Source organism: Rana temporaria, chromosome 9 (assembly GCF_905171775.1).
Source record: "Rana temporaria chromosome 9, aRanTem1.1, whole genome shotgun sequence".
Classification (NCBI taxonomy): domain Eukaryota; kingdom Metazoa; phylum Chordata; class Amphibia; order Anura; family Ranidae; genus Rana; species Rana temporaria.
This window is the reverse complement of record NC_053497.1, coordinates 7,601,991-7,615,936: the sequence shown is the minus strand read 5'-3', so window position 1 is coordinate 7,615,936 and position 13,946 is coordinate 7,601,991. Positions and strand designations below refer to the sequence as shown.

Sequence of the window (13,946 nt, the reverse complement as noted above, 5' to 3'; positions counted from 1 at the left end):
GCGTCGTATTGATTCGACGCATGCGTGGAAGTATTTATCTTCCAGGGTCGCGCACGTCGCCGAATTCCCATCGCGGTGACGTGTCGCGCCGTCGCCACGATAAATACAAGCCGCCCCCTTTGAATTACGCGGGGATACGCCGGGCCTTTTACACTACGCCGCCGCAAACTACGGAGCAAGTGTTTGGGAAATACGGCACTTGCTCCTGTAAGTTGGGGCAGCGTAGTGTAAATAGCTTACGCGATGCCGCTGCAGGATCTTAGAGAATCTGGCCCAGAGTCATTTTTAGCAGGGGTTTCTTGAGACTAGAACGTTATTATAAGGGTTCCTCTGTGTTGGAAAATGCTGGTCCATGCTATAGTAATGTGAGCACAGGCTGGCATGATAGCATAACCATTGGGGGGGGGGGGGAGATGACCCTGACTGACTGGACTCCCCAGAGGAAAGGTAAATTCAGTCCAGAATCGGGGCACCATCTTTCGGAGGAGTGAGGGATTGAAGAGGAGTATTTTTGCTTTTTTTTTTAAGATCTAGGTAAATGATTTAACATTTTTTTTTTTCTGATCTGATGGAAATCTGCTTTAGATCCGACTTTAGATCCGAGCCAAACAGCAGATTTCTAGACGTGATGAAAAGACAATCAAACATGTAGAAGAAGAGCCAAGTAGGTGGGAGGCTGCAATTTATTTTGTCTAATCAGTAATGTTGATTTAGCAACAAATGTTCTGGTTCAAAAGGACACTTGGCTAACAATGATCACTACACACTAATGAATCGTTTGATTCATTCCATAAGATAATGATGTCTGTTCAGTGGAAATGGAAAGTGCGAAACATCTATTGTCGACTATGGCAATTTTTTAATTAGACCCTGTGTAGAACATTTGCCTAAAATAGCTTTCTATGTTTACATTGGAGGAATGCGATGGATTTTGTAGGGGGTCCCAAAAAACAAAAATCAAAAGCTATATTATATATACATTATTGGCATCTAATGGAAATTAATAGTTCCAAATGTTGGTAGAGTAACTCTTCTTATTGCAGGTAAATAATGGATTCCAAGCAGAAGCAACATGCCATCATTGAGTTATTGATGGAGGAGGGGTGCAGTCTGACATCCACAAGAATGTCTACAGACAGTGGCGGCTGGTGCTCCAAATTTTTTGGGGGGGGGCGCAAATGAAAAAACAAAACAAAAAAAAATTGCAGCCTCACTGTGCCCATCAAATGCAGCCACTGTGCCCATCAAATGCAGCTACTGGGCCCATCAAATGCAGCCACTGGGCCCATCAAATGCAGCCACTGGGCCCATCAATTGTCACCACTGTGCCATGCCATCAAACGCAGTCACTGTGCCATGCCATCAAACACAGCCACTGTGCCATCAATTGTCACCACTGTGCCATGCCATCAAACGCAGCCACTGTGCCATTTCTATAAAACGCAGCCACTGGGCCCATCAATTGTCGCTACTGTGCCATGCCATCAAACGCAGCCACTGTGCCATCAATTGTCACCACTGTGCCATGCCATCAAACGCAGCCATCAATTGTCGCCACTGTGCCAATTGATGCCACAGTGCCCTTTAATTGTCGCCACTGTGCCCATTGTCGCCACTGTGCCAATTGATGCCACTGTGCCAAATGTCGCCACTGTGCCCATTGTCGCCACTGTGCCAATTGATGCCACTGACACTGTGCCCACTGTCGGCCACTGTGCCCATTGTCGCCACTGTCACTGTCAATTGTCGCCGCTGTGCCCTGTAAAATGCCCCTCCCCGGCCAGCACTTACCTTTCTGGGGTCGGCCATCCTCCTTCTACGTCCCTCGTTGACGCTTCAGCCAATCAGAACCGGTGAACCTGATTGGCTGAGACGCCTGTCAGTCTTATCCAAGGAACGCACCCCCCCCCCACGTACATCCCTTAGATAAGTATCTGGAAGCCAAATACAGCCTGAGGGCTGGCTCTGATAGGCACTTCCACACAGCCAACCAGCTGCCGTTATTCAGATGGTCGGCGCTCACCATCCGGCCGGCCATCTGAATAGTCGGCGGCAGCGGCAACAATACATAGATTCGTGCAATGCATGAATCTATGTATTGTAATCAGTGGCGGTGTGAGAGCAAGAGGGGGCGGCGCTCCCGCGCCCTCTATGGACGCACCGCCACTGTCTACAGAGATGACACCATTGGTAAGAGTCACCAATAACAAGACATTGCTCTTCTCAATGGGGTCATCTCCATAAGCATACTGTAGCCATCTGTGGATGTTGAGTTCTTGATAAAGGAGGGTTGTATTCTGTCCGATGTCCACAGATAGCTACAGAATGTTTATGGAGATGACACCATTGACTAGAGTCACCAATGACAAGACATTGCTCTTCTCAATGAGGTCATCTCCATAAGCCTACTGTAGCCCTCTGTGGATGTTCAGTTCTTTATAAAGGAGGTTTATAGGCTGTCCGATGTCCACAGACAGCTACAGAATGTTTATTGAGATGACACCATTTACTAGAGACACTAATGACAAGACATTGCTCTTCTCAAGGAGGTCATCTCCATAAACATTCTGTAGCCTTCTGTGGATGTTGAGTTGTTGCTGAAAGAGGGGGGCAGGCTGTCCAACATTCGACAGAAAACAACAGAATGTTAACAGAGATGGCACCATTGGTAAGAGTCGTCACCAATTACAAGACATTGCTCAACTCAACGAGGTCATCTATAAAATCATATTGCAGCCTTCTGTGAATGTTGAGTTCTTGATGAAGGAGGGTTGTAGGCTTTCCGACGTCCACAGACAGCTACATAATTTTTATGGAGATGACCCCATTGACAAGACATTGCTCTTCTCAAGGAGGTCATCTCCAAAAGCATTCTGTAGCCGTCTGTGGATGTTGAGTTCCTGATGAAGGAGGGTTGTAGGCTGTCCAACATCCACAGAAAACGACAAAATGTAAGTCTCTTACGCCGTCGGATTTTAACTGCATATTTACGCTGGTCGCTAGGGGCGTGTATGCTGATTTACGCGTTGAATATGTAAATCAGCTAGATACGCGAATTCCGGAACGTACGCCCGGCCGACGCAGTACAGTTACGCCATTTACGTTAGGCTTTCCCGGCGTAAAGTGACCCCTGCTATATGGTGGCGTAAGTGTGGCGTACCAATGTTAAGTATGGCCGTCGTTCCCGTGACGAAATTTGAAAATTTTACGTTGTTTGCGTAGCTCGTCCGTGAATGGGGCTGGACGTGATTTACGTTCACGTCAAAACCAATACGTCCTTGCGGCGTATTAGGAGCAATGCACACCTGGAGATTTCCACGGACGTCGCATGCGCCGTTCGTGAAAAACGTCAATCACGTCGGGTCACAGAACATTTAAATAAAACATGCCCCCCTGTTCCAAATTTGAATTAGGCGGGCTTACGCCGGCCTATTTACGCTACGCCGCCGCAACTTACGGAGCAAGTGCTTTGAGAATACAGCACTTGCCCATCTAAGTTGCGGAGGCGTAACGTAAATAGGTTACGTTACGCCCGCACAAAGTTACCCCAAACTACGAGAATCTGGCCCTTAGTGTGTATCACATTAGAGAGAATTCAAAGACGTTCATTCATTAATAGCCATCAACATCTCCCTTTAAGGAGAATTTCAAAATCTGCCCATCCTTATAATAAAGAACCCCCTTCTGAGTGACAAATTAGTTTTTCTTTATGTCTAAGTGGAATTACTCTTATTAGTTGCATGTTTTGGATGAAGGAAAGCTAAAATGCAATTAACATTCCATAGTTCCGATATCTATGGAAATAAAGTGAGATTACAAATGTAAACCATTTCTTTGCGCTTTGTGTTTTTTAAGAGCTGTACTAAGATCATTAGCAGCTCTGCTCTTCTATTCACTGAAATTGTAGTTTCCAGACACATGGGCCCGGATTCACAAAGCTCTTGTGCCGAAGTATCTCCAGATACGCCGCGTAAGTGCAAATATGCGCCGTTGTATCTATGCGCCCGACTCAGAAACTAAGATACGGATAAAAATAGGCTTCATCTGACCGACGTAACTTGCCTACGCCGGTGTACAGTGGCCGCCTATTTACGCTGGACGCATTTGGCGCTCCCATTGATTTTCTATTCACATATGCAAATGAGGGAGATACGCCGATTCACGAACGTACGTGCGCCCGAAGCAGTGCGCGTAAAGTCATACGTCCGGCGTAAAGTTATGCCCCATAAAGGAGGTGTAATTCAGCAGTATCCATGCAAAGGGCTGCACCAGGGAACACAAGCCGACGTATTTTACGTAGTTTACGTAGGACGTGAATATGACTAGGCGTAGGTTACGTTCACGCCGTAGGCAGTGATCCGACGTATCTTAGGGAGTAGTTTCTGAGCATGCGCACTGGGATGTGTCCACGGGACAGCGCATGCGCCGTTCATTATACCTATCTGTCTGGCGCTCGGCCCATCATTTGCATGGGGTCACGCCTCATTTGCATGGCTCACGCCCACTTCCACCTACGCCGGCTTACGCCTAGGAAAACCAGAGCAGTTTTGGGAGCAAGTTCTTTGTGAATTCTGTGCTTGCCTCTCTGCGCTGTCTGTGAATCCGGGCCATGGTCCTTCTAATTTTGCCCTAAAGCCCAACTCTAGGGGGAAAAAATGCACAACCCTACCTGCTCCTAACCAGTACATTTTTTAATCTTTTCCAAGCTTCCAAGACCTTATTTTAATATGCCGTCACATGACAACATGCCTCATTCTGTAATGGAGATCGGCTATCAAAGCTGCACTTCAGGCCAGCCAATTGGTCTTGTTGTCGTTGTCACTCGTTGTCACACATGAAGACCCTGTGATGGACTCTGATACCCTGATACCCAATCGCCAATGTCCATATTGTCATGAAGAAATGTGGGCAATGCATGAAGGGTTCTCCCACATTAGACCAGAACAAAGAAGTAGACCTGGCCTGTAATGTGATGGCATATTTTGGGCTTTTAGTAATTTGTTTTAAATAAAAACTTTGCTAGCGGGAAAAATGGGCATTTTTTTTTAACCGAAAATCATCTTTAAATAAAATAAAGCCTCCCTTTTCTATGTGTATGATTCATTTATCTAGGTCAGTGATGGCAAACCTTGGCACCCCAGATGCTTTGGAACTACATTTCCCATGATGCTCAACTACACTGCAGAGTGCATGAGCATCATGGGAAATGTAGTTCCAAAACATCTGGGGTGCCAAGGTTCGCCATCACTGATTTAGGTGGAGATTCCCGTCTTGAATTTATTCCTTAGAATAGTAGATTGATGGTGCTGATCATAGTTGGGGACACTTTAGTACCTGTGTTGCATATGTTTGATATGCAAGCTGCTTCTGAGCAACTACCACAATAACCCCAGGATGTAAAAAACAATATTTGAATCGAAATTGAAGCCCCACACTGAAATACTAAAGTTCAAAGTAAAGTTTTATTCCAAACATGAATTGGGTACAAAATGCAACACTATTTGGGGGCCACATATTGCCACTTTCATCAGGACTTGTGGAAATGAGGGGTCTGTTTGGGTGGGCTCTGGCAGTGGTTATCACTCAGTCTGCTTTTGGTCTTTTCTGGTCTTGTCTTGGTCTGTTCTTGCTCTGTTCTTGGTCTGGTCTTGGTTTGGTCTTTTTCTGGTCTGTTTTTGATCTGGTCATGGTCTGGTTTAGGTCTAGTCATGGTCTGGTCTTTAACAGAATAGTCTGGGATGAAAAAGACTTCCGAGCCATTCACCTCAATATGGGCCAAAGAAAAGATCTTGTCTCTGTCTCTGTAGTGGAGCATTTTTAAGATAAATGGGTGTGGAAATTGCCCAGAGGCAGGGGTCTAGCAGGGATTATGCACGTCCTTTTCACTGCAAAAAAAGGGAGTAAAATTGTCCTTATCAAATACATCCAGCAACCATTGCATAGGGTTCCTTCCTTCCATGCGCTCAGAAAGACCCAGAATGTGCATGTTTTTTCTTCTGAGTCTATTTTCAAGATCATCAATGCGATTAGCATGATGATTAGTTTGCAAGCCCACTACTTTGAGATCACGCTGGATGGGGCCCCTCTTATCCTCTACATTGCTCACCCGGCCCTCCAGAGCAGATGTGCGCTCCTGCACTTTCTGCATATCATGTTGCATGATAGTAACATCATTCTCTAAATGGTGAAACTGAGTAGACAGGGAAACCAGGGTATGATTACAGTTCTGCACAGCCACAAACACATCATTGAGGGTCAGATCCTCTGTGGGACCAGGTAAAGATAGCTGACTGAGAGCAGGCCAGTTCTTCCTCACCCCTCCCTCAGCCTCCGGCCACTCCACCACACCATCCTCCTCTGTTACCTTACATGGTGTTGCAGCCAGAGTTCTTTCAGTGTCCACTATCCCTGATGCTGCAGAGGCCATCCCGCTGGAAGAGGCTGAGAGAACCAGGGCCGTACTCCAGGCAAAGCGCCCCAGCCGTTTCACAGCATCCCTACCCCTGTCTTTAGTCAGGGCATGTGGCGGGAACCGCTCAGTGCCATCTTAAGGATGTGGATCTGGCACAGCTCCGAGGTCTTTCAGCCATTTTGCCATTGCCTGGTAATCGAGTGACGTTGCAGTGTCGTTCCCACCGATGAACTGCTCCATGAGAAGTTATTTACGGGCGAGAATAGCTCTGGGAGGTGTCTCTTTTGCTGATTGTTAAGCTGGCCTCTAGCGGGAGCACAGGAGAGCATGTCTTCACACATGCTAAACCTAGCCACTCCCCCCATGGTCTGGTCTTGGTGTGGTCTGGTCTTGGTCTGGTCATGGTCTGCCCTTGCTCTGTTCTTGGTCTCGACTTGATTTGGTCTTGTGACAAAATGAAAAAATGCCTTTGCGCTACTACAGACTCCTTGATAGTAATAGCCCAAAACAAATAAGGTGCAGCAACACCTAATAGTGTTTACAATACACAAATACAGAAATCATAAATATAAAGGGGTTCTGCGCGAACCAACACACTGGTGGGACAAGAGAAAATGATGGATCACTATATATATATATACACAATAAATGTGAATAATGGTGAAGGTGAAGGTGAAGGTGAAAACAGTCCCAATATGTGATGAAATGAATCAGAAGAGTGGAGCTCAAAATGAGTGAAATAAATGAATAAATCAAATGAAATGGATAAATATAAAAATGAGTGAAAAAATGAGTGAAAAATTAGTGTAAAAGTGTCCCAATAATGATGTGCCAAGCTGCCAGATGATAGCCGCAATGTAGCTGAACTTCCACTAGGCGGATGATTGACAGATGTATGGTCCACTCCCTCACCAGGCTCCCAGAACTCTTACCTCAAAACAAAAAATAAAAGGCATCCAATAGATCCTGAGTGTAGATTCTCTGTTGACAACCAAAAGATCTTCCCTCTTAATAATGACTGCTGGAGCGTCTCCTCGACCAATCCCTAATTAAGCTCCGAACGGGGAGGGAGAAAAGAGAACACAAGGGCTCCAATAGTGTATTATCGTAAGACTCAGGGGGGTATTTTAATAGAATAACCTGCGCTTACATCAAAAAACTGTAAAACATGCAACAAGTAAAAAACACGAGCGGCGTCTTCAGCGCCGGCTTACGTCACTCCAGGTGTACGTCCTATCCAATCCCTACGCATTACGACACGGGGCCACGTGTCTTCGTCCCCCCAGACGAAGACACGTGACCCATGTCGTAACGCGTAGGGATTGGATAGGATGTACACCAGGAGTGACGTAAGCCGGTGAGGGAGTGGACCTGGTGAGGGAGTGGACCATACATCTGTCAATCATCCGCCTAGTGGAAGTTCAGCTACATTGCGGCTATCATCTGGCAGCTTGGCACATCATTATTGGGACACTTTTACACTCATTTTTTCACTCATTTTTATATTTATCCATTTCATTTGATTTATTCATTTATTTCACTAATTTTGAGCTCCACTCTTCTGATTAATTTCATCACATATTGGGACTGTTTTCACCTTCACCTTCACCATTATTCACATTTATTTTGTATATATATAGTGATCCATCATTTTCTCTTGTCCCACCAGTGTGTTGGTTCGCGCAGAACCCCTTTATATTTATGATTTTTGATTTGGTCTTGGTGTGGTTTATCTGTTATTGGTCTGGTTTTGGTGTTGTCTTGGTGTGGTCTTGGTGTGGTCTTGGTCTGTTCTTGGTCTGGTCTTGGTCTGTTGTTGTATTGCTCTTGGTCTGGTCTCGGTATGGTCTGTTCATGGTTTTGTCTTGGTCTGTGTTTGATCTGGTCATGGTCTGCTTTTGGTCTGACCAATAGGCTGGTTGTGTGATTCCAATTAATGTTTTGAATAAAACCATACATACAGTATTTCAGTGCAGTGCTTTGATATCAAATCAAATATTGAATAATTTTCTATCTCTGACGATGGGCTTACACAATTGTAAATACTTGCCTGTCTTGAGTCTATGGCTCTTTTACAGCAACCCATGATTTCTTCAGGGGAAAAAAAACACTCACCATGACCGATACATGTAGAACGTGAAGTTGTTCATCCAGTTCTTGCACAGGCTCTGCCATGGTTGGGGAGGTACTGATTGAAGTATGTTCCCTCATATTCAATGATACATGGAAATAAAGGGTCCCATTCTCCAACCATTTCTGCGTCCAATATACAAGTGAGAGGTCATCACCGGTGCCAGACATCTCTAAAAAAAAATATACCGGTATATTATTTTTGTTATTATTATTATTTTTATTATTATATTCTTTATCATTTAATGTAATATATACATCTGTCTTTTAATGGTAAAATAGAGAATGCATTTAAAAATGTTTACTGCGCAATATGCAAACACTAACCACATAGTCATTGGAATGTACATATAAATGAGCCGCCATCGCACACCATCGATCGTAGGAATGTAACTATACATAAGGCGCTGCTGCACGCTATCATTTTTTTTACCTATATTTATATAGATGCAGAAATTCCAGATTATTTTCCGTATTGGATGTCTATATGTTTGACCTACGCTTGACCCACAAAGGTTGTTTTTTTTCAATAGGCTATAAAAAGTTAGAGATATATAGTTGGATTTAGAAAGACGTGCCTAACGTTAGGCAGGCATAGCGTATCTCATATACGCAATGCCGCCGTAAGTTAGAGAGGCAAGTGCTGTATTCACAAAGCACTTGCGTCCTAAGTTACGGCGGCGTAGCGTAAATGTGCCGGCGTAAACGCGCCTAATTCAAATTGTGATGAGGTGGGTGTGTTTTATGCTAATGAATCGTGACCCGACGTGATTGGCGTTTTGAACGAATGGCGCATGCGCCGTCCATGGACGTATCCCAGTGCGCATGCTCCAAATTACGCTGCAAAGACTCATTGGTTTCAACGCGAACGTAACCTACTCCCAGCCCTATTCTGAATCGACTTACGCAAACAACGCAAACGACGTTAAATTTGACGGCGGGTCCGACGTCCATACTTAGCATTGGCTGCGCCATCTTTCTGGTGGAATATCTTTAGGCCTGAAAACGCCTTATGTAAACGGCGTATCTTTCCTGCGACGGGCAAGCGTACGTTCGTGAATAGGCGTATCTCGCTGATTTCCGCTTTCTAGGCTTAAATCAGCGTACACGCCCCTAGCGGTCGGCGTAAATAGACAGCTAAGATACGACGGCGCCGGCGGTCGTATCTTAGCTAGATTTAAGTGTATCTCAATTTGAGAATACACTTAAATATACGACGGCGCAGATTCGGAGTTACGCCGGCGTATCTACTGATACGCCGGCGTAACTCTATCTGAATCTGGCTAATAGATGCGAAATGGAGCCTAAAACTTCCATTGCTGGTTTAAAAATAGAATGCAATATATTATTATTTAATATTTCATAAAATATATATATATATATATATATATATATATATATATATATATATATATATATATATATATATAAAATAATATTTTATATTTCACTTTTTGGATTTCGTTGGTACAGTTTGAATAGCGTTTTCTTCCCATTTTTTTGGCATTCTATTGTTTAATGTTTTGCCATAAATAAATAACAGCACAATACTACACCCCATTTATTTTTTTAACTAATGCCCACCTTTTTTCTTCATGTGTATTTTTGAAAAATTTAAACATGCTGCATATCCAATAGAGAGAAAAAAACATTACTGTGACCTGAAAATTTAAACATATTTTACGGTGGAAAATTTCCTAAAATGCAGAATTTCCATTGCTGGTTTAAAAGGAGAATGCAATATAAGATTACTTACTTTTTCATTCATCATAAACATATATATATATATATATATATATATATATATATATATATATATATATATATATATATATATATATTATATAATATATTATATATTTTATATATATATATATATATATATATATATATATATATATATATATATATATATATATATATATATATATATATATAATATATTATATATATATATATATATTATATATTTTTTATATATATATATTATATATTTTTTTTATATATATATATATATATATATATATATATATATATATATATATATATATATATAAATATAAGTATATATGTGTATATATATGTATATATATATATATATATATATATATATATATATATATATATATATATGTGTATTAAATATGTATTAAACATTGCAAATAAAAAAAAAAACATATATGTATCCCTTTTAATATTTTTTCATTTAGAGAAATATTTTTAAATGTTATTATTTTGTATTACTTTGCCATGAGTAAATAACAGCACGGTACTACACCCCGTCTATATTTTAACCAATGAGCAACATTTTTGCTTTATGTATATTTTTGAAACATTTAAACATGCTGCACAGTCAATAGAAGGACAAAAATAAAAAATAATTACCGTGACCTGAAAATTGAAAAAAATATTTATTCATTTACTGTGGGAAATTTCCTAAGATGCAGATTTTCTGTAATCAAGCCATGAAATAGATGGCGTTTGGCTGCGGGAGACCGATTAATCCTTTGATGGCTCGGCTCCATAATATAAATGGAATAAAAGGAGAAAATATGCCTCGTTTATCTAAATTCAAACACATACATCTTTCTGCAGCCAAGAATTTTTTTAATTTTTTTTGCCGATTGGCTACGTGAAGCTCTTCCTTCTTTTATAAACTGTTGTGACATTTTTCATACACTTATGCGTATTTTTTTTTTTTTGGGGGGGGGGGGGAATAAACTAGACCTGGCACACGACAGTACTGACTGAAAGCTTCATTTTTCAAAACATAACATCATTTCCTATCCAAAAATGGTACCTAGAAACCAACTGAGAAAAATGATGGCGGTCTTCAGAAAAAATTAGGATTAGCTTGGATAATGTTGGCAAGCGGCTATGTGGTCAGCATAAAAAGAAGATTAATGCCGCTCCATCCTTGTGTTGACATTTTCCATTCTTGTAAGAAAATAAGAAAGTGTTTTTACCCGGGTGGAGGAAGAACAATATAATAATTTAATTCATTAAATAAAGTGGCCTGTTATGTTACCTGAAAATAGTAAAAATAATCATTAAAAAATGATTACAAAAAAAATAACAAAATTCTTATAAAAAAAAAATATATAAAAAAAATAATATAAATCTAATAATAAAAAATAAATAATAAAATTCTTAAAAAAAAAAAAAATATTAAAAAAATAATATACATCTAATAATAAAAAATAAATAAATAAATAATTACACTTAAAGTGGACCTAAGCGCAAAGGAAAATGTCCTCTATTATACGGAATATTTAGGGCATTCAACAGTAAAAGCACTTTTCTCATTGGAGGAGAAGGCAGGAGTGGGCGCGTCCCTGTTGGATTATCGTTACTGGAGTTGACTCGAAGCTGTAAAGCCACACAGCACCAGAAATTCAGCAGCAGGAAGAGGACGGGGCAGTCCCGTAGTGAAGATTTTTTTTACAGAAACCATTAGGCAGCGTACATACGATCAGTCAAAACCAATGAAAACGGGCTGAAGGACCGTTTCATCGGTCCAAATCGATCGCGTGTGGGCCCCATCGGTCAGTTATACTTCGGTCAAAAACAAAGAGAACTTGCTTTAAAATTTGACCGATGGACGCCTAACCGATGGGTCAAAACCGATCGTTAGTATGCAAAAGCATCGGTCAAAAAGTTGCGCATGCTCAGAATCAAGTCGACGCATGCTTGGAAGCATTGAACTTCGTTTTTTTTAGCACGTCGTGTGTTTTACGTCACCGTGTTCTGACACAATCGTTTTTTTAACCGATGGTGTGTGGGCACATCAAACCATCAGTCAGCTTCATCGGTTAACCAATGAAACGTTCCTTCAGTCCGTTTTCATCGGTTTTGACTGATCGTGTGTACGCGGCCTCAGTGTGCACATTGTGGGACAACCTTCGTTACAAATAAATAATGTAAGTAAAGTTCTAGAGAAAAAAAAAATTCTAGCTTTAAATGCGCCAAAGTAGTACCCTGCAAAATGGACCAGTCATCTTGAATTCCTCCTGAAAAATAGAAGTGCATTCCCTTTGCTTGGGAATTCCTGTCCCCTATGACCACTGATAGGTAATGACAGTGAATAACATTGATTATCTTGTTACAATGGCACCTGAAAGTGGGTGGGCTATATTAGGCAGTGAGTGAACATGTTGCCCCTGAAGTTGGTTTTTTGAAAGTAGAGAAATTGGGCAAGCGTAAGGGCCTCCTTGTAACGTCTAGACAACTGGGTCAGAGCAACTCCAAAACTGCAGCTCTTGTGGGATGTTCTCGGTTTGTAGTAGTCAGGACTGACCAAAAGTGGTCCAAGGAAGGAAAATCAGCCAACTGGCGATAAGGTCATGGCTCATTGATGGAGGTGGGGAGGGGAAGGCTCATTGATGGAGGTGGGGAGGGGAAGGCTCATTGATGGAGGTGGGGAGGGAATGCTCATTGATGGAGGTGGGGAGGGAAGGCTCATTGATAGAGGTGAGGAGGGAAGGCTCATTGGTGGAGGTGGAGAGTGAAGGTTCATTGATGGAGGTATTGAAAAGGCTCATTGATGGAGGTGAGGAGGGAAGGCTCATTGATGGAGATTGGGGGCTCATTAATGGAGGTGGGGGGAAGGCTCGTTGATGGAGGTGGGGAGGGAAGGCTCATTAATGGGGGTGGGGAGGGAAGACTCATTGATGGAGGTAGGGGAGGCTCATTGATGGAGGTGGGAGGGAGGCTCATTGATGGAGGTGGGGGAGGGAAGGCTCATTGATAGAGGTGGGGCGGGAAGGCTAATTTATGGAGGTGGGGAGGGAGGCTCATTGATGGAGGTGGGGAGTAAAGGCTCATTGGTGGAGGTGGGGAGGGAAGGCTAATTTATGGAGGTGGGGAGGGAAGGCTCATTGATGGAGGTGGGGAGGGAAGGCTCATTGATGAAGGGGGGAAGTGAAGGCTCATTGATGGAGGTGGAGAGGGAAGGCTCATTAATGGAGGTGGGGAGGGAGGCTCATTAATGGAGGTGGGGAGGGAAGGCTCATTGATGGAGGTGGGGAGGGAGTGCTCATTGATGGGGGTAGGGAGGGAAGGCTCATTGATAGAGGTGGGGAGGGAAGGCTCATTGATGGAGGTGGAGAGTGAAGGTTCATTGATGGAGGTGTTGAAAAGGCTCATTGATGGAGGTGAGGAGGGAAGGCTCATTGATGGAGATTGGGGGCTCATTAATGGAGGTGGGGGGAAGGCTCGTTGATGGAGGTGGGGAGGGAAGGCTCATTAATGGGGGTGGGGAGGGAAGGCTCATTAATGGGGGTGGGGAGGGAAGACTCATTGATGGAGGTGGGGGAGGCTCATTGATGGAGGTGGGGAGGGAGGCTCATTGATGGAGGTGGGGGAGGAAAGGCTCATTGATAGAGGTGGGGCGGGAAGGCTAATT

The 13,946-nt window shown here is 42.7% G+C and overlaps 1 protein-coding gene across 2 annotated transcripts in view; it reads right to left on the bottom strand.

The window, feature by feature from the left end:
* ASTN2 (astrotactin 2) overlaps positions 1-13,946 on the bottom strand; it is a 394,891-nt gene that overhangs the window by 268,627 nt on the left and 112,318 nt on the right. For both annotated transcript variants that reach the window (XM_040322749.1, XM_040322750.1), the window contains exon 2: positions 8,528-8,715. In XM_040322749.1, the coding sequence (XP_040178683.1) occupies positions 8,528-8,715 (188 nt within the window). The remainder of the gene's footprint in view (positions 1-8,527; positions 8,716-13,946) is intronic.